Source organism: Choristoneura fumiferana, chromosome 6, assembly GCF_025370935.1.
Source record: "Choristoneura fumiferana chromosome 6, NRCan_CFum_1, whole genome shotgun sequence".
Taxonomy (NCBI): Eukaryota; Metazoa; Arthropoda; class Insecta; order Lepidoptera; family Tortricidae; genus Choristoneura; species Choristoneura fumiferana.
In genome coordinates this window covers 8,341,485-8,366,371 of record NC_133477.1, presented here as the reverse complement: position 1 = coordinate 8,366,371, position 24,887 = coordinate 8,341,485, and the positions used below count along the sequence as shown (strand labels likewise).

Genomic DNA, 24,887 nt, shown 5'->3' with positions numbered 1-24,887 from the left:
ATCTATTAATAACATGGTCTGATATTGGGGCATTTCTATCAACTTTTAAGAAGTAGTTATATGGACATAATTATAATTACAATGGTTGGACATTAGATATTCCTAAGTTTTTTGTAGATATTGATATATACTTTAATATTATAGAACATTTTTTTGATTTATTATTAATAGTTAGCAAATGCAATGAAAGATATTTTGTCTTGAGTTATTGCAAATTTTTTACAAGCTTTTATTTAGTTTCACCTGTCCTGTTGTCTGTAGTCAAATCTTACAAGTTAAATTTGACCAACTTCCAGTAGTTCCCGCGGGATAGCGATAAACGAATTGTACGCGGGCGGGGAGACGATCCTGGCCGGAACACCAGGATGTCACTACCAGATTATTGTATTGTCAGATTGCCAGATTATTGTTGTATCCGGATTGACTTGAATTTGAAATTTGTAAATTGCGTGACAATACAATAATCGGGCAGTGACATCCTGGTGGTCCGTGGTCCGGCCAGGATCGTCTCCCCGCCCACGTAGAATTCGTTTATCGGTATTCCGCGGGAACTATGCACTTTTGCGGGATAAAACTATCCTATGTTCTTTCCCGGGACGCCAAGACCCAACAAGGAATTTCGTCTAAATCAGTTCAGCGGTTAAAGCGTGAAAAGGTAACAGACAGACAGAGTTACTTTCACATTTAGGTATAATAATATATTTCACATTTAATGTGAAAATAACTCTGTCTGTCTGTAGATTGACTTGAAATTTGGAATACTTATGTAAATTGCGTGACAATACAATAATCTGGTAGTGACATCCTGGTGGTCCGGCCAGGGTCGTCTCCCCGCCCGCGTATAATTCGTTTATCGCTATTCCGCGGGAACTATGCAATTTTCCGGGATAAAAACTATCCTACGTTCTTTCCCGGGACCCCAAGACCCAACAAGGAATTTCGTCTTAATCAGTTCAGCGGTTGAAGCGTGAAAAGGTAACAGACAGACAGAGTTACTTTCACATTTAGGTATAATAATATCATCATCATCATCCCAGCCTATATACGTCCCACGCGGGCCCAGTGCGGATTGGATGTTTCCCCACGATGTTTTCCTTCACCGTAAACCTCGTGGTATAATAATATATTTCACATTTAATGTGAAATTAACTCTGTCTGCCTGTTACCTATTAGTAGGAATATTATAGTATATACATATTTCAGTGGTTTAAGCGTGAAGAGGTAACAGATATGCAGACAGAGCTAAGGGTAGTATGGAATACAATTAATCAATCGATCAAAACAATCAATAATTTTAATGAACACATCCGGTCATTGGCTAACGGCGCTTTAAATCGCGTATGAGTCGGTCACGGTCCTCCCTTGCGCGCTGCATAGCGTCGGCGGCGGCGGTGATGGCGGGGCCGGCGGGGGCTGATGGCGCGGCGTCGCTCTTCGGCAGCGCCTTGCCCGTGAGCGGCTCGGCCCGTGAGCCCAACACTCGCCCGGCGCCGTCTCGAGCTCGCGGAGCAGCTGCCGCGCGCCCAGCAGACACCTCCAGCGCCCTGATAGACATAAAACGATACATTATGTACACGTACGTGTATATCAGGTGGCGTGCTCACGTCGACACGCCGATCTCGTGCAGTGCTCTTATAGTTTACCTGTGTCTGTCTGTCCGTCCATTCGTTCACGGCTTAAGTATCTTAGCGACTATAAGAGCTAGAAAGTTGTAATTTTGCATGGATTAACCCAAAAAAACTTTCTTCTTATTCTTTCCTTTTGTACCCAAATAAACATTAAAACGTTTCCGACCATTCGGCCTTATGTGGACACCCATACGCGTTTCATCTCCACTTATGGTGGAGGGTGACAGCCTTTATAATAGTACATTGTGTCTTAAGGGCGGTAAATAACGAATTACGAACGACTCGAATCTTTCGGATACAGTGGCCCTTTACTGGTGTGGAGAAACAGTCGTCGCCGCTCGTCGCCCTCTCCCTCGACGCTCGCACGCCTCACCGGCGCTGCTCTGACCGACTGTTGAGTCACTAGTGCTCTCTACAGGCGGTGCCTTCTCTCTTACCCTTAACTCAACGGAGACTCCATATCCATCGGACAAGCTAAAGAATTCCGCGTTTTCCGTCTTAGTTGGTCTAAGTATATGACGATGTATTTCGTTACCACTAGCACCTGTTTTATTACAAGCCGTGCTACCTAATGTTGTTGATACTCAGTATTCAGTATTCATTTAATTGGCAAAAACATAAGACTTATAAATACTAGTACTTACAGAAATTATGCACCCTGGTAGGGTATAGCCACAATTGTTATGTATGTAATTATAATCTAATTCTATTACACAAGTATGGCACGATAATAATTTGTTTCTACCTAAATGTGTATTAATTTAATATAATATCACAACAAATTTATTTCTAAACAAACAAATAAAATATCTATATTTTTATTCATTTAAAAAGTCTGTGATAGAATAATAAAGTTTTTGTAAAAGGTCTGTTTTTAACTTAGCTATAAATAAGGTATTATTTTTGATATTTTTTGTATTTAAAGGCAATTTATTGTACACTTTTTTGTATACCTTTTCAGGTTGCCAATTTTGTCACTTTCAATAACTCCGATACCAATGTCTCCTACCCCCAGTATCAGTACCTATCCTATTTGTGCCCCCACTAGCCGCTGTATAATTTTGTTAGCTTTTAAAGACCTTAGCTTCCCTATCTGGCCTTAACACTTCCCATCGGGTCCGTAACCGCCCCATGAGCAGCACGGAAGAACTTTCTCCGGTATTGCAGTGTTATAAATATAATAAATCTGCCGTAATATAATAATAATGTGTTAAGTTATTTTAGAACACCATTTTTCTCAATGACCGCTTTTTAGCGTTCCGTAGCCAAAATGGAAAAATCGGTCCCATTATAGTTTCGCCATGTCTGTCGGTCTGTCTGTCCGTCCGCAGCTTTGCTCAGGGACTATCAATGCTAGAAAGCTGTAATTTTGGACAAATATATATGTAAACTATGCCGGCAAAATGGTACAATAAAAAATTCAAAAATATTTTTTTAGTGTACCTCCCATAGACGTAAAGTGGGGATGACTTTTTTCTCATCCAACCTCGCAGTGTGGGGTATCGTTGGATAGGCTTTTAAAACCATTAGGGGGTTGCTAAAACGATTTATCGATTAAGTGATTTGTTTGCAAAATATTCAACTTTAAAGTGCAAATTTTCATTAAAATCAAGCGAGGGGGGTCTTCTAAAATCTAAACCGGTGGGTGGAAAAATTTCAAAAATTCAGGATGGTAGTAAGTAAGTATATCAAACTTACAAGGAGAACTATAACGGTGAAGTTTTCTTGAGAATTATTAGTAGTTTGAAAGTAAATAGCAGCCTAAGGTATAAAATATACCTAAGCTTGGAATATTCCGTACAAAATACGAAATCCTTAGAAAAATATTTCTTAATTTTTTTGTAATGGCTACGGAACCCTATTTTGGGCGTGTCCGACACGCTCTTGGGCGTTTTTTTTTAATGGCTTTCTTAATAGTTTTTACATAATTTTCCGCGATCCCGTTAGAGGCGGCGGTAAATATGTATTCTACTCCATCTGCAAATTGTTTTACCGGGCCCATAATTCACTCAACGTGTCTATGGTAGCCGGTAGCGCGGCTCGTCGGCAGCCGCCCTCCTGGAGGGCGGCCCGCGGCCGGCAGCGCGGCGCGTCGGCTGCCGCGCGGGCGGGCCGCGGCCAGTTTTTTCCTCATTTTAATAGACACAGTAACAGTGTCGGTCGACGGAGCTCTTCAGTTTTTGTGTAGTTTTGGCCCTTCGGGCTGATGCAAACTTAACATAACCTTAACTTACCTATGCGTCGATTTAAATTTTAACTACATCATTTTTTTTAAAGTCAAACTTAGGTTAGATTGGTAGTTACAGATGGTGCATATCTTCCTCGATTGGTGAGTGTCTAGCTATTACGGCTCAAGAGATAGAACCCTGTGACGGACGGATAGACAGATATACAGACAGACAGACAGCGGAGTCTCAGTAATAAGGTCCCGTTGAGTACAGAACCCTAAACTGCTATTTACTCTTAAACTACTAATAATTCTCAAGCAATCTTAGCCGCTATAATTTTCCTTGTAAATTTCATATATTTACTACCATTCTGAATTTTTTCAAATTTTTTCACAACAGTTTAGATTTTAGAGGGGGCCCGGTCGATTTCAATGAAAATGTTCACTTTAAAGTTGAGTATTTCGCAAACAGACCACTGAATAGAAAAATTGTCTTAGCAACCCCCCAATGGATTTAAAAGACCTATCCAACAAGACCCCACAATATAGGGTTAGTCGAGAAAAAAAATCACTCCCACTTTACGTCGCTCTAAAAAAATTTTTTTTTTGTCTTTTTTATTGTACCACTTTGTCGGCGTGACTGATATGTATACTCATGTCAAATTACAGCTTTCTAGTACTAACGGTCTCTGAGCTTACCCGTGGACAGACAGACAGACAGACAGACAGACAAACGGACAGACACGGCAAAACTATAAGGGTTCCTAGTTGACTCATCCTCATCAAAAGACGAAAAGTCGTCCATTGCTGGACATAGGCCTCCCCAAGGCTCTCCACTCAGACCAGTCTTGTGTTTTCCGCATCCACCGCGATCCCGCGGTCTTAACCAAGTCGTCGCTCCATCTTGTTGGAGGCCTACCGACAGCTCGTCTCCCAGTCCGTGGACGCCATTCGAGAACCTTCCGACACCATCGGCCATCAGTCCTGCGAGCAATGTGCCCCGCCCACTGCCATTTTAATTTCGCAATTCTTCGGGCTATGTCGGTAACCTTAGTTCTACTGCGGATATCATCGTTTCTAATTCTATCCCGCAGAGAAACCCCGAGCATAGTCCTCTCCATAGCCCTCTGAGTGACTTTGAGTTTTCTCATGAGACCCAACGTTAGCGCCCACGTCTCAGATCCGTATGTCATCACTGGCAACACACACAGCAGTAGTAGTAGTAGTTGACTACGGATCTTTAAGAAATATCTCGAGGTGAACATTACATACATTAATAACATAATTAATAATACAATAACTTTTAATATATCGGATAATCAAACGATACTTTTCGCGTGTAATCCTGAATATTGCAATAAAAAGGTCAAGAGTATTATGGTGGCTTTCAATTCAACCCACCCATGCTTTTATATTTATCCAAACCCTGTTGGAAGGATGTCCCATGCTCAAGTTTAATCGTAAGCTTAAGTATCGACTTCGAAACTGGCTGCCAGCCGAAGATACGCTGACGCGACGTTTCAGTACCACAGGTTTGCGTACTTCTGGCTTGGTGGCTAGCCGTGGTTCCTTTACAGCTTCTAATTATTACTCTTACAATCACATACCTACCCAACAAGGCGGCCCTTTCATGTGTGCTGCAGAGATTTTCAAAGTGCTTCCTGAAGTTCCTGAGCTCCCCATTCTGCCACATAAATGAATCATGCGTCGCTCCACTATATGACGCGTCCACATTTAAAATTGAGTTCATATCATCACATATCTGAAAAGCAGAGAAAATTTTGTGTGGTTTAAATTTTATATTATACTAGCCTGTTACCCGCGAATCCATCCGCTTAGAATTCGGTTCAGCGGTTCAGACAAACAGACTTAAAAACCACTACACCTATCTTTTGGCTCTATCATCATGTATTATCCTAATCTAAGGCACTAAATTAGTGTATTGTAGCCCAGATTTGGAAAGTTTGAAATCAATATGAGTTAGAATTTAATTATTTTGACTTCTATGCTTTGTTTACACACATAGGTAGTTCAGAAAATGAGTTAAATTCAAAAGTTATTTATTCCATAACCAATACAATTTGGAATCTATGTATTTACTTACCAAAGATTACCAAAATTCTTTGCTGTACTACCTACCATCTCCCAGCGACATTAAATTACATGCTATATCAAATAATAACCTTTTTGTGACAAGGCCTAGCACCTACAATATGATACACAAATTCCATGAAGACAAAAATCATTTTAAATATTGTATGAGAGTAAAGACACTATATGGGCTACTAAAAAAAAAGAGTAAAAGTGCTTAACTACATATCACTTACCATTATTGTACACTAGCTTTTACCCGCGGCTTCGCACGCGTAAACTATTCGTTGTGATAGCTGCAATTGAAATTTTCGGGATTTTACAAAATTCCCCTGGAAATTTCCAATATTTATATCGTGGTCTTCATTGAGGTTGTGTTGTGAATAACTGTACAAAATTCAAGACTCTAAACCCAGTGCTGAAGTTTCAAAATTTTTCCCTATCCAAATTCAAATGCAAAATTCAAATTCAAATCATTTATTCAGTAAATAGGCCGCAATGGGCACTTTTACATCTCATTTTTTAAACTACCAGCGCTTTCGGAAAGACCATCATTGCCAAGAAGAATGCGCCGCAAGAAACTTGGCAGAAAGTCAATTTTCGAAAAAAAAAAAATTACAAATAAAATACTTAAAAACTACAGTATACAATAAAAAAAATTACAAAATAATAATAATAATAATACGGGGATGTATGGGGTCCCTTAGTTACAAAACTATCCCGTGGGAATATCGGGATAAAAGTAGCGTACTTATATGTTATTCCAGACATACGGCTACCTACATCCAAATTTCATGCCTCTAAGTGTAGCGGTTGTTATTTCGACATTTTATTCCTAGGTATCCCGTGGTAATATCGGGTCAAAAAGTCATCTATGTGTTTTTCTAGACATCCAGCTTCCTACATACCAAATTTCATGACTTTAAGCTCAGCGGTTAATATTTCAAGATTTTATCCCTATCCCGATGGAATATCGGGGTAAAAAATAGATTATTTGTTATTCCAGAGGTCCAGCTACCTACATACCCAATTTCATGGCTCTAAGCCCAGTGGTTGTTATTTCGAGATTTTATCCCTAGGTATCCCGTGGGAATATCGGGTCAAAAAGTCGCTTATGTGTTATTCCAGACGTCTAGCTACCTGCATACCAAATTTCATGACTCTAAGCCCAGCGGTTATTATTTCAAGATTTTGTCCCTATCCCGTGGGAATATCGGGATAAAAATTAGCCTGTGTGTTATTCCAGAGGTCCACCTACATACCAAAATTCATGGCTCTAAACCCAGTGGTTGTTATTTAGAGATTTTATCCCTAGGTATCCCGTGGGAATATCGAGTCAAAAAGTCCCTTACGTGTTATTCCAGACGTCTAGTTACCTACATACCAAATTTCGTGACTCTAAGCCCAGCGGTTATTATTTCAAGATTTAATCCCTATCCCGGGGGAATATCGGGATAAAAAGTAGCCTATGGGATGGGAACTTCACACATACCATTGAATACCTTTGCAGGGTTGTGCAGGTTTCCTCACGAACAACTGTCCAAAATTTCAAGACTAAACCCAGCGTTTAAAATTTCAACATTTTATCCCGTGGGAATATCAGGATAGAAAGTAGACTACTTATGTGTTATTCCAGAAGTCCAGCTACCTACTTACCAGATTTCATGACTATAAACCCAGCGGTTGTTATTTCGTTGTTTCCAGATTTTATCCCTATCCCGTGGGAATATCGGAATAAAAAGTAGGCTATGTTTTATTCCATAATTTCCAGCTATCTATATACCAAATTTCAGGGCTCTAAGCCCAGCGGTTATTAGTTCAAGATTTTATCCCTATCCCGTGGGATAAAAAGTAGTCTATGTGTTATTTCAAACGTCCAGCTACCTACTTATCAAATTTCATGACTCTAAGCCCAGCGGTTGTTATTTCGAGATTTTATCCCTATCCCGTGGGAATATCGGGATAAAAAGTAGCCTATGTTTTATTCCAGATGTTCAGCTATCTACATACCAAATTTCAGGGCTCTAAGCCCAGCGGTTATTAGTTCAAGATTTTTTCCCTATCCCGTGGGATAAAAAGTATAATATGTGTTATTTCAAACGTCCAGCTACCTACTTATCAAATTTCATGACTCTAAGCCCAGCGGTTGATATTTCGAGATTTTATCCCTATCCCGTGGGAATATCGGGATAAAAAGTAGCCTATGTTTTATTCCAGATGTTCAGCTATCTACATACCAAATTTCATCCAAATCCGTCCAGCCGTTTCAGCGTGAAAGAGTAACAAACATACTCACTCACTCACTCACTCACTCACTCACTCACTCACTCACTCACTCACTCACAAACTTTCGCATTTATAATATTAGTACAGTCGGCGTCATATAGTACGTAGCAGTCAAGATCACCAAATACTTGGAAACATACAAATAGTCATTAACATTGACCCAATCAAGGCGATCAAATTGCTCAGGACATCCATCGCGTACAAATAAATCGGAGCGCGCACCTCACCACTGGTAGCCTAGCGGCCATAATATACAAAAGTATGGGACACTAGAAAACTGAGCTTTATATAAAAGGTTTAAGGTTTAATCTCGTGTTGAGTGAGTGCGAATTAACACGTCAGATTCGACTTTTTGTTTTTGACAATCAACGAAAAGAGTACCAACTTGTCAATGATCGTTCCGTCTCTTTCATTTGGAGCCTGACGGCTTTTTTCACATTTTTATTTACATTGTCAGAATTCCGGATTAACGGATTTCCTTTTAATATGGTTTGAATTGGCCAGTATAATTACATTATAAAAGAGTTTTTATTTAATGAAAAAGGTAATGACATGTGCATTTTGCACCAAGAGACTGAAAATGGAACACCGTTCACATTATATTAAAGAGGACTAGCTATCTGGATCATTGGACCTTACACGGTATGTAATAAAGTAAATTTTCCTGCGGTGTCCCATACTTTTGGATACTTTGGCTGCTACGGTATAATGTCGGCTTGAATGTTATAAAGTATTTGGCGACGTGCGTGCTCCACTATATTTGTACACGATGGATGTCTCGAACAATTTGACCGCTTTGACTGATTCACTGGTAATGACTATTTTGTATGTTTCCAAGTATTTGGTGATCTTGACTGCTACGTACTATATGACGCTGACCGATAAAGGGAGCAGTAATGTTTTCTCTTGAAAAATCTCCTCATACATTGTTGGCCCGATAACTGCAATAATTTAAGTGCAATTAATGGCACCACACATCCAGGGCAAATTAAATTTATTGTAGAATCTGCAAAACATACAGAATAAGTAGTCAAAGTCAAAATATCTTTATTCAATTTAGGCTATAACAAGTAGGTACTTATGAAAGTAAATACATAAGTAGCATTTGCATGTCGTATATATGTGCTTGTGATAAGATTTACTATGGAGATAGCCTGCAGTTAATTTGCATTCCAGAAGTTGTGGCCATAAATCTACTTTGGAATATACTTACATACTTACTTTTATATATATACTTTGGAATAACTTTTTTAAAATATTTAAACTAGCAGCTCATTGAACTAATACGTTGTGGGACATTGGGACCCCCTACACATCCTTGATAATCTCCCCTACCATAAAGCTTCAAAGCTGTAAGAAATCTGGAAAAATAAACAGTTGGTTTTTAGGTTGTTATTTCATCGTGCCATATTTCACTTTTAAATATACTCGCTGGCAAATCTAACCACCCTCCTTCCTTAGGAATATGTATGAAGAATGGGCAGTAGATTTGTCGGTGAGTATGTAATGACTCTTTGCTGGGAATCTTATTAATTTCATAAAACTTCTACAGTAAGTATTGTTGTCTTGAGTGGTATGTACAGGCTGCTGACATATAATTCTCTTTGTATTTTTTTTATATTTGTAACCATTTTTCTTGCTTATTAGATAATAGTGAGTGGTCCATATTTATATAATACTACCTGGTGCCCACTGCTCGATCTGCAAAGAATTTGCTTATTGCTATCCCGCAGGAGCTATGAAATTTACATGGATTAAAAACTATCCTATGTCCTTTCCCAGGACTCAAACTACTTTTACATCAAATTTTGTTTAAATTGGTTCAGTGGTTTAAGTGTGTGCATAGAGGTAACAGAAAGACAGACACTCTTTTGCATTTATAATACTAGCCACAGCAACAGCCCGCAACTCCATCTGCATAGAACTCCATGTCCTTTATGGTATTTCATCTAAATCAGGTCAAAAGTGCCACAAAAATTCTAGGCTCTGATAATATCTGTGGCTCCAGTGAAAAGGGGTACATGTCGAAAAACCCAAGTTTACAGGAGACGCAAAAAACAGTTACGCCCGAGATGATTCAAACTTACGTTCATTACACTTGTATATTTACATATACTAATAAATGTGGTATGTTAAAGGACTAAATTAATTGCGCTCTTTCTTATGGGAATGTTATTTTTGCTCTTGATCTATTAGTTTATAAATTAAGTACTTGTATCCAAAATAGGAGTATAAAAATAAGTGTAAAAAGGTTCAAGTGGTTATATATATCGCTATTCACCAAGTTTTCGTAATTTTATACGAAGTGAAAAAGGGTACGCATCCGGAATGTTTTTTGTAGTACATGTTTAATATTATCCACAGAAGACTAGCTTACGAACGAATGGTGCAGAAAATGATTGCATTTTTCAATTTATGCAGTTCTTTGGACTTAATTACAGACATAACAGACATGTAGCCTTTTGCACGGTTTTTTTTAAATGTGTTTTTAGTTATAAGTAGACTTAAATAATAATGAAAAATTCAAAATGCTACTTGTATCCAAGTTGAGTGAATAAAACACATATGAAAGTATTTAAATATATGTTCAAAAACGCTATAAATTTTTCAAAAATCTCACATGCAAACATAAACTGTGCCATAAAAATAAAATGCAAACAAAAAACATGTTATTTATTAATAAAACTGAAAATCTCTAAGCCAAGCAGCTTGTCTTCTGTCGGTATCAGTAGATGCTTATCGACAGTTTCATCATTGCAGATTAAATCTTTGTAAAGGTTAATCAGCGGTATGAGAGACATTAAGGGGCTGTTCCTATCTTCGATCCACAGCACGCTAGATCTCGCAGGTAGAATACTTAAAGCTCCAGCGGGCATTAACTGCGAGATTGCATGCTTGAACGAGGCCACGAATGCCTGGCTAGCTGGACCGAGTCCAAATCTCTCGTCCAAACCACATAGGCAAAGGGCCTGGGATACAATAGCCTCCGTCACCACCTTATAGGCATTAATAGAACCTTTAACAGGCAGGGACCGGGCCAGACTGTTAGCTGTGTCCAAGCCAGAATCTGGTTACTGGCTCCATGTATACCCCTCGCCCAACACTAGAACTTTTATCGACCCAGACACTACGCATAGCTTCTGGTCTACGGCTGGGAGTTGGGATCTGCGAAAGTAACAACTGTGTTTCTTGTGAGGCTCCAGTGGACCGTTTCGGCCAACACGGCCTCTCCTGTTCCTCGGGCGCCGGCCGACTGTCCCGCCACGCGACTCTCAACGACATTCTCAGAAGGGCGCTCGTTAGTGCCAACGTTCCCGCCGCTCTGTAGCCCCAGATTGTACGGAGCGATGGCAAGCGCCCTGACGGAATGTCGTTGATACCCTGGAAGCGTTTAGGGGCATACATGTCCAAATGTCAGAAAGTCCAGGTGTCACATTGTCCATGGTCAAAAAGTCCGAAGGTTATAATGCCTTAATGTCGGATAGTCCATATGTCCGAGAGTCCAGGTGTCACATTGTCCATTGTCAAAAAGTTCGAAGGTTATAATGCCTTAATGTCGGATAGTCCATATGTCTGAGAGTCCAGGTGTCACATTGTCCATTGTCAAAAAGTTCAAAGGTTATAATGCCCTAATGTCGGATAGTCCATATGTCCGAGAGTCCAGGGGTCTCACTCATTCTAATTTGGTTTTGTTTACACCTATTGCAATCGAATTGTTTTCGACTCGATCGCCTTTACTGTCAAGTCAATAAGAGCTGTCACCACGTAGACAATACGATAACAATATGGAAAGAGACAATGTAGAATGAGGCTCCAGTCCATCTGCATGACTGGATCAGCTGGTCAACTCTTGTCGACTCGACATGACATGTACGAAGCATCATAGATGCATCTGGATCTTACTGAGAATGGGTCTCAGGGTGTTAGATAACAGACTGGAAATAATGCAGATGAGCAATCTAGCTCTCTAATCTATTTCAGTTATATTTATCATTTAGTTGTGTTAGTCATATTTTTATACAATGAGACATTATGGGATTCAGGCCTTCAGAACTAGGACGTTTAATCCTTCGGACTTTTTGAGTTTGGACTTTTTGACGCTAGGACTTTCAGACACTAGGATGTTTCATCCTTCGAACTTTTTGACCATGGACTTTTTGACGCTAGGATTTTCAGGCAATAGTACGTTTAATCCTTCGGACTTTTTGACCATGGACTTTTTGACGCTAGGACTTTTAGACACTAGGACGTTTCATCCTTCGGACTTTTTGACCATGGACAATGTGTAAGGGTGCGCTGGAGCTACACAGGGAGCTCAGCAATAGGTAAAGGGAGGCAACAGGCAACCCTCGCGCCGGCAGCTTTCTCGCGCAAAGAATCGCAATCGCAGTTCAACGCGGGAATGCTGCCTGCGTGATGGGCACCATGCCAAGAGGCCCACCTCTCTTTTTTTATTAAAGTTTTAGTTTTAGATATTTAAATTAAATAAAAGTTTTAGTCCTATGGATATTTTGTATTTTCTTAATCATTCTTATTAAATGATTGGTGTCAAGGGATATATCTTAATTAATACCCTTAAAATTAATGCAATGTGCAATATTAGTTTAATAATAAAATTGGTGTAAAAGGATATAACTTAATCGCGTAACCGTCGACTGCGCAGCTCGCAAGCGCGTTCTCCCTGCACAAGTCAGCGCACACGATTGTGGCTCATCCGTGAGCGCCATGGATCCCCACTCACCCGCTCATTCCCCCGCGCAAAGACTTATATCCTATTCCACGTAAACTTTTTTTATATTCGATTTGTGAAAACGGGCGCAGCTCGACTTAATCTTGTATTTTATTTTATTTTTTTGTGTAAAGAGATTGAACTTAACTGTATCAATGTAAACTAAATAAATCTGTTCTTGTTTTAGGGGTTCAAGTGTGCTTAGATTTTTTTACACCCGCCATATGAAAAAACAGCACGTACAACTAAATTTAGATCATAAATCACAAGCAAAACTTTAGTTAATAGAAATACAACTTGACAAGTACCCTCTGTTGCTAACTTTTTTAAGGCAGTTCTACCCTTGACCACCAGAAAAGTCCGTTGTTTTAAAAGATATCTTAGATCCGTTTACACCAATCGATGCGTTATTTTTTTTTGTGTTTTTTGGTCTATATAACTCAATTTGGCCAAATTCAGACTTGTACCCCTTTTCACTGGAGCCACAGATATTAGTATGATTACTATGGATAAGGGCTTACCTTTATGGTAGGGTCGATTCCACGGCTATTTAGCTTAGGAGGAAGTAATGGTACCACCTCCGCACAGAGGGCCTTAAACATCTCCTGAGTCAGCCAGAAGGGTCTTGGAAATAAATCATTCACGGTCTTCGCGTATTTGCCTTTGGCGGTCAGTTGGATATTCAGGTAAAGCTACTTCCATTAATAAAATCGTTTCATTAGTTCTAATAAAAAAAAGAAACGAATTTTCAAAAATCATTATTCGGATGTCAGTAGTGACCAGTTGTGTTCTAGCTCCATTTTAATTTTTAATTTAATTTAAAAATATAAAATATTTCGAGTAGAATCAAACAAACTACCAGGAGGACAGAAACGCAAAAAGGGGCCGCGTGAGTAAGACAACACTGGACGAAAGTGATCACAACATTTTCCACCAAACGCTACGATTACTCTCACACGCACAAGTCTACTCGCACACGCAATAGCCCAATCACCGTGTATCTGCGCCCGACAGGCTCCACCCTTTCACTGCGTAAGCGCAAGGCACCGCCCACTAACTGGCTTGTTTGCCGTCGGCAACTGCCCGTTAATTTAGGCCTACAATTTGTGTACGGTGTAATTTGTTATTTTGTACTTCAAGAAATGGAGCGTACACCTACCAAAATTGATACTTCGACATCCCAATTGCAACACTACGGTTCAGATCCAACGTTGAATATGCCTCACGACACTTCAAATTCCGATAATCTTGCCTACATAACTAAAAGGGTTAAAAGGAGGATCGATATCCTCCCTGCGGATAGTGCGGATAATGACTCAAAGATGGATGAATTAAAAGCACTTATTTTAGAGTCCAATAGACAAAGCGATGCTAAATACCAATCCCTGACTGCTGCTATTTCGACATTGATTACACAAAACACGGAAATCCAAAAGTCGGTAGAATTTATGTCGAAAAAATACGACGAAGTATTGGCACAACTGAATACGCTGGAACATGTTAATAAGCAATACAAATCCCAAATTACATCCTTGGAATCCAAACTTGAGATCTTGGAAAGAAATTCAAAGTCTTCATCATTGGAAATTCGGAACATTCCTAAATCCGAAACGGAAAAAAAAGACTCTTTATTTGGCCTGATCACCAGTCTAGGAAATGCACTTGACCTAGAAATAAATCGCTCGGACATACGTGACGTCTTTAGAATGAAGACTAAGGAGGGGTCCACTGGGGGTGCGCCAAAGTTGGCATAATTTTTCAACCCCGATTATTGGAACTCCGAAAATGTTTGTCATACAATTTTCTGTCATAATACTCACTATTAATACTTAGTCACTATTACTACCGATCATAACTCCGAAACATTTAAAACCATAATGGCAGTTGTTATAAATATCTCTTGTACTCCTTTTTTTTGTCATACTTTTTTTAAGCATATTGTTTTGTACTCATAAAACTCCATTATCATATATTTTTAAAGAAGACTTATTTGTAACTATAAACTTCACTGTCATAGTTTATAGCCTGCGTTGCTTTCGTTTAGTGAAAAAAAAATGTGATAAGTATTTCGATGTCAACGCCATCAATGGGCGAAGCAATCACATGGTTCTGTTGGATGTTATTACTACAGACATTATTTAACCACAAAAAATGTAAGTAACAAAGAAAAAACAATTCGTCAGCAAATCAATTTTATATGAATTTAACCCTCAATCGTCTTATAAGTTTTATTAGATGTCAGAAATGTAGGTTAGGTTAAGTTAAAATTGCGACTACCTCAAAACCATACTGCTACCATTAAAGTAGGTTAGGTTAGAACTGCAACTCTTACAGAACCAAACTACTGCCATTAATAAAGGTTTAGGTTAGGTTAGAACTGCGACCACTACAGAACCAAACTGCCACCAGTAAAGTAGGATACTCACAATTTAAGTAAATAATCTCCTCAATATCATCATCTGGGCCCGGCCTATTTATATTCGTTTATTTCTCCTCCATATTGATAATAATATATAAAAACTTTCACTCCAGTTCCAACATCGCATTAACGTTAAATTAACATAAAAACTGTATCGATGTTTAAATGTTATGATTAACAAGTTTATTGAAATTGATGATTAAGAATGAAAGAAATATGTAAACCAGCATTATGAGTACAAACATATCTTAGTGACAACGTTATGAATTACGATATTCTGATAAGTGACCATTATGACTTCAGTTGGTAGTAGTACAAATTTATGACAAATAAAATTATGAAGTAAAAACTTCGGAAGAGTGATGATTCTGGCTACAAATCGGTAGCAGGAAAAAAAATCGGAGGATCGATTTTATGCGAGTCAATATGGACCCGTCCACTGGACCCATCAATGTAGAATTTACCACCATAGCCAAAAAGGATGGTCTTGTAATGGCTTGCCGAAATTATAATAAGATAAACAAACTACAGCCGCTCAACACAACAAACATTAACTGTACAGGACCGCCTAGACCTATTTACATCCAAGATAGCCTAACAAGAAAAGCCAAACACCTTCATTACTTGGCCAGAGCGTTCAAGAAAACATACCAATACCACGGATGTTGGACTTCGTACGGGAAGGTTTATTTGCGTAAATACGAGGGCGCGCCTGCAATTATCATTGACTCCAAAGAAGACTTGGCTAAATTAAAATGACTACCCGTTGCTGCCGAATTGTTTACTGTCTTAACCTCTGGGACTTTAAATGTTTTTTGTCTTATACTTAGTATAATTATTAATAAGTACACACATATTTACACTCGAATCCAACACATCAATATACAATACAATATAATACAAATATCCTTTATTGCGCACCACATATCAGTACAAATATTACACATACACACACATTCACATTCTATAATCCATACTACACACGTCACCCACTCACGACAATAAATACTCAGCTTAACAGCGCCCCTCAGCTTCAATACTGTTATACAATGCTTGATTCTAGTTTTAATAACTCGAGTAATATTTATACTAACCCCGATCCCCTACCTGTAATCAATATATTGCAATCAATTTTGAAAGAATTCTCAATCCCCTATTTTTGTCAAGTTCGATAATTTAAATAAAAACATTAATAATGAATTAGATTATTTTTCCATTGCGGATACCATAGAGTGTGACATTGAAAACTGTAAAAAATTTATACCTACACACGCACCTTACCTAAAAATATTAACCCAAAATATAAGAAGTCTAACCTGTAATTTTCCCGGCCTTCAAACCCTTCTTAATCGAACTAGCGTCCCTTGGGATGTAATAATATTATCTGAATGTTGGATTAAATCGACTAGCTATATTCCGACACTAGATGGCTACAATTCTCATGCTACTCTTAACAATCGAACGCAAAATGAAGGTGTAGTAATATATTACAAAAAAAACTTGAATGTAACGATTGAGGAACCCCTTGTCCTTGGTGCCAACTGCCTGCTGTTGAAGATCGACCAGGAAACGGTTATTGTGGCTATTTATCGTCCACCTGGGCAATACAACACAGCCGACTTCATCGACTCTCTTAATATTTTGCTTGCAAAATACAACTACAAAAATTTAATAGTCGCGGGCGATATAAATATTGACATTGCACAAGGAACGAGTGATTCCAGATCTGCTGGTTACTTGGATCTAATGGCTGCCCATGGCATGCTACCGGCCCACATTCTTCCCACTCACGGTCGCACATGTCTGGACCACATGTTGTTGAAGACGAAATTACCTGCACGGTGCTGTGTCGTCAACTCTTCCTTGACGGACCATGATTGCGTAATTTTATATCTTGCATCAAAAACGCACTCGGTTCAGCCATCTAGATACATGAGACACACAAATAGAGAACGTTTGGAGAGGGAGGTGCTAAATATTGATTTCGGGCCGGTATATTTGATGAATGATGTTGATGATGCAACTTCTTTTCTTATCTCATCCCTAACGGCTGCAATTGAATCTAGCACACGGGCAGCTAATACTTCTGGTCGCAAACTAATTAGGAAGCCGTGGATTACCCAGGGTCTTTTGAAATGCATGAGAAACAGGGACCATCTTCACAAAAAATGCAAAGCATCTCCCAACAACGAAATTCTAAAAACAACGTACAAGAGATATAGAAATTATTGCAATAATATACTTAAACAAATAAAAAGGGAATATGAGAAAGACAAATTAATAAAAGCAGGAACAAATAGTAAGAAACTGTGGGAAGCCATTAAAGAAACAACGTATACTAAAAAAACTAAAGACACACCAACAGATCTTCTTTCAATAACTAATCCTACAGAATCACTAAATAAAGTCAATCACTTTTTTGCTAATATTGGCCAATCACTGGCAACTAAGCACTTGACTAGTCTTTCTCACTCTCATACACCCAATAATTCTGATAACTACCTTCCATATTCCTTTGTTATGCTCCCTACGGACGAAACTGAAGTAGAGACCTTGATCAACAACCTTAAAGCGGATTGCGCCGTAGGACTTGACAACATATCAAGTACCTTTCTAAAAAACTTCAAGACCCAATTAATACCGCCTCTAACATTTATTTGTAATCTGGCAATGGCAACTGGTAAGTTCCCAAGGCTTTTTAAAAGCTCACTTATCCATCCGATCCACAAGAATGGCGACAGGCCTATCTCCGTGCTCCCCTCTCTTTCCAAAATTCTGGAACGAATTATGAACAAACGGTTAGTTAACTATCTTGAATCCAATAAAACCATTTCCTCGGCTCAGTTTGGATTCCGCTCAGATAAGTCAACTGACGATGCAGTACACGAATTAACTGATTTCTTAGTGAACAAACTTGATAAGAAACAAAAAGCTCTCGCAATATTCTTAGACTTAGCTAAAGCCTTCGATACGGTGTCTGTCCCCATTCTTGTGTCAAAGCTGGAAAAAATTGGAGTTAGAGGTATACAATTGCGCCTTTTTGAGAACTACCTTTTAAACCGCACCCAGCGCGTTAAGATAGGGGACAAGACCAGTGAGGAGGTGGGGATCTCCTACGGTGTGCCCCAGGGAAGCATTCTAGGCCCGACCCTCTTCCTGGTCTATATCAATGACTTATGCAGATTGCAACTACTCAACGGCAGGATAATAACCTTCGCCGATGATACAGTACTTCTATTCCACGCAAATTCATGGTCAGATGTCTACCACCACGCACAAACGGGTTTTGATGCAGTATCCGAATGGCTCACTTGTAACATCCTCACTCTTAACGCGAACAAAACAAAATACATGACTTTTTCTCTTAAGACAGACAACACAAATCCTGCACTTTCCCATACAATTACCGCTCACTCCTGCTCTAACTTTGGTTACTCAAGCTGCCACTGTCATAAACTCGAACATGCAACCACCATTAAGTATCTCGGTATCCTCTTGGACAGTAAACTCAACTTCAAACCACATATTGACCTCCTTGCTGCTAGAACACGAAAATTAATCTTTATTTTTAAAAACCTCCGCCATGTCGCTGATTCCAAACTCATCAAAACCGTCTACTATGCCATGTGCCAATCCACACTCGTACTGTATCCTGTCCTGGGGTGGTGCCCATAAAACTCACCTCCTAAAACTAGAACGAGCACAGCGAGCGGTTCTCAAGGTTGGTTTTTCGCTCCCCTTTCTCTTTCCGACCGACAAGTTATATAAGCAATGTAAACTGCTAACGGTACGCCAACTGTTTATTCTCCGCATCATACTAAAAAAACACACTCTTCTTACCTATGATCCCTTACTCTTCAGTAATAAGCGTAGAAAAAACCAGGTCTGTCCATCTGTTAAGTTCAACACCCGGTTTACTCATAGATTCTGCTGCTATTTGGGTGGTATCCTCTACAATAAATTAAATGCATACCTCTCGATCTACCACTTAACAAAAAGTCAGTGTAGGCATGTTGTAACCAAATGGTTACTTGGATTGGACTATAACGCAACAGAAAGTTTTTTAATGACAATCGCATAAAATACTCAATATTTAAATATTATTAATTACATAAAAAACGATCACCGGTACATAAAACACACTCTCACACGCACACACACACACACACACACACGCACGCACACACACACACACACACACACACACACACACACACACACACACACACACACACACACACACACACACACACACTTTTGTGTTTCAACATTTTTGTAAACTGTAGCTGCAGACATCTGAGGGTCCGAGACCTGGTGACCCGACACACAGGTTCATCCTAGTTCGGGCACCAGTCTTTGCCACACGAGTCTGACTCCCTTATGTAGTAACTAAGAACCAATGTAGAAAATTGTAACGGTGGTGGTGAAGAAAATAAATAAATTATTATTATTATTATTATTAAAAAATTCTGCTACAAACATGCAACTGTTGTGGAAAATTTCATTCTTGTATATATCTACTGAGACCGTAAGTCTTCTATCAGTTATATATTATTCTTTACACAACTGCCCAAAGAAAAAAAAGAGTTTTGCCTAGTTTAACGAGACAATTTACGAAATTTACTGCTTGCGTCACACTGGCTTGCGTAGCTTTCTTTAGAAGTGTATAAACAGGTATTTTAATAATTTCTCATATATTTTCGAGTCAAAGAAACTTCATTTATCTCAAAAGAAATAAGATAACTGTTTTAACTAAGAAAATGCTGTTAAAACTGCCAAAGATTTGTATTAAATTAAATAAAAACACAATTACATTGAAAAAGCCGGATCACATCACACTGTCACTGTCACACACAAGTTCACATCAAAACATACAAAATCGTCCACAAGGTCGCTTTTCCTGCAACATTCATTGAATCGAAGCCAAAACGAGAACAATTTAGTTATCGTGTGATTTTGACATTTCTACTCGAAAATCTTTACGTCAAAACTCGAAATCGTTGGCGAAGTTTGCTTTTCATGGTAGGCCAAATCCGTAACCAATCTCGAAGTTTGAGTTTCGTAGTAGACAAAACCGCTCGAAACTAGTCGAAACGAACTTCGGATCGAAAACGAAATCGAAGTAACTTCGTGGTAGCAAATCATCGATTCGAAGCCCGTAACTTCCAACTTCGAGTTTCGTGGTAGCACTCCAGGTGTATTTATCCTCTGAAAACACCACGAGCTGTTTCACACACATTAAAAAAAGTCCGAGGTTCTACCAAAATAACTGATACCTAATGGGTAGGTATCAGTTGTTTTGTTTTGTTTTGTTATTTTGATTTGCTAGATGTTTTTTTTTGTACTGGAACCAAATTGAATTGGCTGTAGGTACAGCAGGGCTACTACGAAACTCGAAACTCGAAGTTCGTATCGTACTGTCCCTCTCGCTCTCGTATTAAATACTGTAAGTGTCAGAGGGACCGCACGACACGAACTTCAAGTTTCGAGTTTCGTAATACTTGTGCCAACCTAGATATTACCGTGACCAAGCTTGAGACTTGATAATAATAAAATTTATATGCGACATTGTTGTCGAGTATAGCGATCCTGCAATGTTTTTAACTCTTTCATTTTTTTTCGCTGGCCTTAAACTATGCACTTCGCCTATTATATAACTTAATGAGTATTGAATTGACTGACTTTTATCTCCGCTACGTAATGAACAAATTGCATAACTTTATTTTTTTGCATACTCTGAATGTAGTACCTATTCAAATAATGAAGTATGTAAATAATAGGTACATTAATTTAATTATCAAAAAGGCTGATAGTTATATATAAAAAAGGTTGCCTGGAAGCTTAGAGCAACCCGGGCGGAAGGGAGTAGCCATTCGACGCGTTCCCCTCTGTCAAAGTACAAGCCCAATTGGGCATACGAATTTTATAATCGGATTTCAAACTACAAGACCGAATCGAAAAGCGCGAGTGAACGCGGCGGTGCTAAAAATGCTGAATTGTTCAATTTCCTGCTGTAAAAAGAGATCTGGGACATCAAGCTTGCAAAATTATGGTGTTACATTTCACATGGAAGTAAATTGTTATCGTATTATTGCTATTTAATTATATTTAAACAACAAAGACGTACATTATTGTCGGATTCGTTTACCAACATCGAGTCCTAGCGGTACAAATTTCGGATCGGTCAAGCGATAAATCGCATAAGCGATAAAGCGATGACTTAATGATGTTACTGTCAATGTGTTAGTTTGGAGTCATCTGTAAACGAATTATTAGTGTATTGTTGGATTATTTATGTGTTAACGTCGTCATTACAGTCAGTTGGCAGTTTTGTTTTTGCATCTAAGTAAGCCGGACTGCACTTGTATGCACATTTCCCCCCGCAACAAACGCCAGAACTATTTTAAAGGTAATCTACCGCTAAGGCTGCTCCCTTCCGGTAGGAAGCCTGCGTTGCTCTAAGCCTGGAAGAGATCGCTCTTAAGCGATAAGGCTGCCTGTTGTTTACCCTTGTAATTTTAATTCTGTGTACCTGTTCTGTATCGCTTACTATTTTTGGTGTACAATAAAGAGTCATTGTATTGTATTGTATTTTATATAAAAATTTAGAAATGGTATGTTCATAGTATAAAACAGCAGAAAGCACCTAAATTTAGGACATTCGACAAAACTAATGTCAACTTTAACTGATTGGCATTGTTCGAAAATTCTAATGATCTAAATTTGACGTGGATCCTGCTTATGACGCTAAAGTCGGATTTGTATTTATCTGTCGTGTCGTGTCGTGTCGTGACGCATATATGTAGTTAATTTAAATCGATATCGATATCTATAAGTTAAGTATCCCAAATTTCAGCTAATGCTACCCAGCCGTTAAAGCATGATTGAGTAACAAACATCAAGATATACAAACTTTCGCATATATAATATAAGTAGGATGTGATCTAGCCTCTAAGCCCCTTCCTTCTCACTCGAACTTAAAGGAAGATGGATATCTTGTATGGTCAAGGAGTGTGCCCAGCTCAAAAACCTGGCTATCGCGTCACTGCATATCTAAAATAGCAGCGCTTAGCGTCAACAATCCTACCGGTGTGAAGTTAGCGGCCAAAAATTAGCGGCCGATTATAACCCAACCAAATTAAGAAGTTTAAGTTATTATTTGCATTTGTGTGTTCATAAGAGTGACAAAACACAATAACTAGCTTATATTCAGGGAGAAGTATTCAACCTGAACGTCTGGTGAAGCAAGAAAATTATTGCCAGCTACACCATATGAAAAAAAACACCAACATGGAAATGAGAACCTCTTCAAATCTTTCCATAAAATAACACTGGACACTAAAAGCTTTCTATAAAAGCTGCAACTGTTAACTAACCTCATCTAGTCTAGGAGCCACATCCGATTTGGAAACGGGAACTGTCCAGTTTTTTGTGGCATGTTATTACGCACGCTGAGAGCTTTCTATCAACGCTTCAAATGTCCAGTAACCTCGTTTCGTTTTGATGAAAAGGTAGAATTAAAGTTAGCGGCCGAAAAAAAAACAACTAGAATAAAAATAAACATTGATTGGAAAACGCCTTCCTCCTAGATATTATATTAATATCTGGAAAGATATTATAATTAATATGATTATGCATTTCAAAAGCTTCGATCAAATGCAAAACTACCCATAACCAACATCTAGTACGGGAGCTACGCCCGAATAAAAGTAGGGGGCCGAAAATGTATGCAGTAATATGAAAAAACGACCAACTTGGAAATGCGAACTTCTTTAAATTTTCCATATTATAATACTGAATACTAAAAGCTTTCGATACAAGCTGCAAGAGTTTAGTAACCTTATCTAGTTTAGGAGCCACACCCGATTTAAAAAAAGCGGCGTATTTCTTTTTGTAATAAAATGTGAATAACAATATGTTGGAAATGCTAACTTAAATTCTACCTTTTCTTCAAAACTAAAATGAGGTTACTGGACACTTGAAGCGTTGATCGAAAGCTCTCAACGTGCGTAATAACATGCCACAAAATACTGGAGAGGTTTGTATTTGCTATTTGCAACATGTCGTTTTTCTCATTTTATTACAAAAAAAATACACCGCTTTCATTAAATCGGGCGTGGCTCCTAGACTAGTTGAGGTTAGTTAGCAGTTGCAGCTTTAGTAGAAAGCATTTAGTATCCAGTGTTATTTTATGGAAAGACCTGAAGCGGTTCGCATTTCCATGTTGGTGTTTTTTTTTTTCATTTTAGTTTCGAAGTTTTATTGCTGCTTGTTTTAATCTGGTGTAGCTGGCAATAATTCTCTTGCTTCACCAGACGTTCAGGTTGAATACTTGTCCCTAAATATAAACTAGTTTGTGTCATACTAACTACTAAATATAAACTAGTTTAAGTATCATATATCAACTAGTGTGTGTGTGTTTTTGTCAGTCTTATGACCTCACAAATGCAAATAATAACTCAAACTTCTTAATTGGGTTGGGTTATAATCGGCCGCTAACTTTTGGCCGCTTACTTCACACCGGTATCTGGTAGTAACATCTTGGTAAAGCAGCCAGGAGCGTCTCCTCAGAAGGGAACTCCTCAGTGATTAATGACATCGATTTGAAATTTGGAGCGGAAGTGTTGTTTAGATAACAATGAAATTACAGTCAACCAAAAGTAATCAGCAAAAAAAAACTAAAACTTATTAGGTAGGTATCTCGTAAAAAATTGCCATGGGATAGGCATAAAATCTCGAAATGACAAGCGCTAGACTTAAATTCATAAAATTTTGCACAGCTGTTTTTAATACGAAGTCAATGATAACTATGATGCAATTTTTGGGATTACCCATGAGAATTCAGTAAAATCTCGGAATCAATTAAACTGTCAGATTACGCGTGCGAAGCCACGGGTAATATAAACAAACGAACGCTGCCAACCGGCGCCCAAGCACCCGATGTACTCTTCCCCGCGCTCGCCATTCGCGCGAAGTACGTTTCGTGGTAGTTTTTTTTTCAAATACTTAATGAGAATCCGTGGATGAAAATGACACAAATTATGAATAGTGTTTTTTTACACCGTTAATAATCAAAACACGTAAACTCTAACAACTTGAATTTTCTTTTGTGGGTTTTACAGGGTATTGTATTAAAAAAAAAACTATAAATATCGTGGATGAATTTGACACAAAATATTTTGGATAACAGATATCAGTATTTTAAAACGTCTGACATCTTTTTAACAAACTGTAATATTATTTTAGAGTTAGTTGGGCGACATGTTAGGTACTGGTTAAAAATCAGGATTCCCGTGGATGAATATGACACAAAATGCCTATGTACATCAGTTACTGCTCAGATATTAATAAGAAAGTAAAATTTTCGTCTTTAATTTTTTTTTCGTCCATTACTAATGGAAAACACTAATACCTAAATTTCTACTTATGCAGGCACCCAACATGACACTATTTTTTGTATTAGGTTGGGCAAATGCTCCGGAAGCTATATGCGAAAAAGAAACAACTTTAATATTTTTGAAGCCTCAAAACCTAGTCCTACGGGTCTAATAGTACATCGGGTGCCTT

The 24,887-nt window shown here is 38.5% G+C and overlaps 2 protein-coding genes across 4 annotated transcripts; one reads left to right on the top strand and one right to left on the bottom strand.

The window, feature by feature from the left end:
• Positions 1-495: 495 nt before the first annotated feature.
• On the bottom strand, positions 496-20,149 carry LOC141428968 (uncharacterized). 3 transcript variants are annotated; one of them, XM_074089055.1, is made up of 4 exons: positions 20,134-20,149; positions 13,423-13,625; positions 5,403-5,557; positions 496-1,544 (listed from the first exon to the last, which is right to left on the bottom strand). In XM_074089055.1, exons 2-4 carry the CDS (start codon positions 13,501-13,503, stop codon positions 1,319-1,321), a joined length of 462 nt encoding a protein of 153 aa, XP_073945156.1. In that variant the 5' UTR covers positions 13,504-13,625; positions 20,134-20,149; the 3' UTR covers positions 496-1,318. The 3 variants fall into 3 exon arrangements, with proteins under 3 accessions (XP_073945156.1, XP_073945157.1, XP_073945158.1); XM_074089056.1 differs by lacking the exon at positions 20,134-20,149 and having other exon boundaries at positions 5,407-5,557; positions 13,423-13,612; XM_074089057.1 differs by lacking the exons at positions 13,423-13,625; positions 20,134-20,149 and adding an exon at positions 6,123-6,472.
• On the top strand, positions 13,694-16,414 carry LOC141428636 (uncharacterized). The gene is made up of 2 exons (XM_074088641.1): positions 13,694-14,649; positions 15,732-16,414. The coding sequence occupies exons 1-2, from the start codon at positions 14,044-14,046 to the stop codon at positions 16,077-16,079; spliced, it is 954 nt and encodes a 317-aa protein (XP_073944742.1). The 5' UTR covers positions 13,694-14,043; the 3' UTR covers positions 16,080-16,414.
• Positions 20,150-24,887: the final 4,738 nt, after the last annotated feature.

Excerpts from the sequence above, each read along its gene's own strand:
- LOC141428636 (XM_074088641.1), top strand. The coding sequence starts at position 14,044 with ATGGAGCGTACACCTACCAAAATTGATACTTCGACATCCCAATTGCAA. Across the intron at positions 14,650-15,731 it reads CTGGGGGTGCGCCAAAGTTG|TTTATGCGAGTCAATATGGA; the intron begins GCATAATTTTTC and ends CGGAGGATCGAT.
- LOC141428968 (XM_074089055.1), bottom strand. The coding sequence starts at position 13,503 with ATGTTTAAGGCCCTCTGTGCGGAGGTGGTACCATTACTTCCTCCTAAG. Across the intron at positions 5,558-13,422 it reads GAATCGACCCTACCATAAAG|ATATGTGATGATATGAACTC; the intron begins GTAAGCCCTTAT and ends TCTGCTTTTCAG. Across the intron at positions 1,545-5,402 it reads AGGGCCGCCTTGTTGGGTAG|GGCGCTGGAGGTGTCTGCTG; the intron begins GTATGTGATTGT and ends TATGTCTATCAG.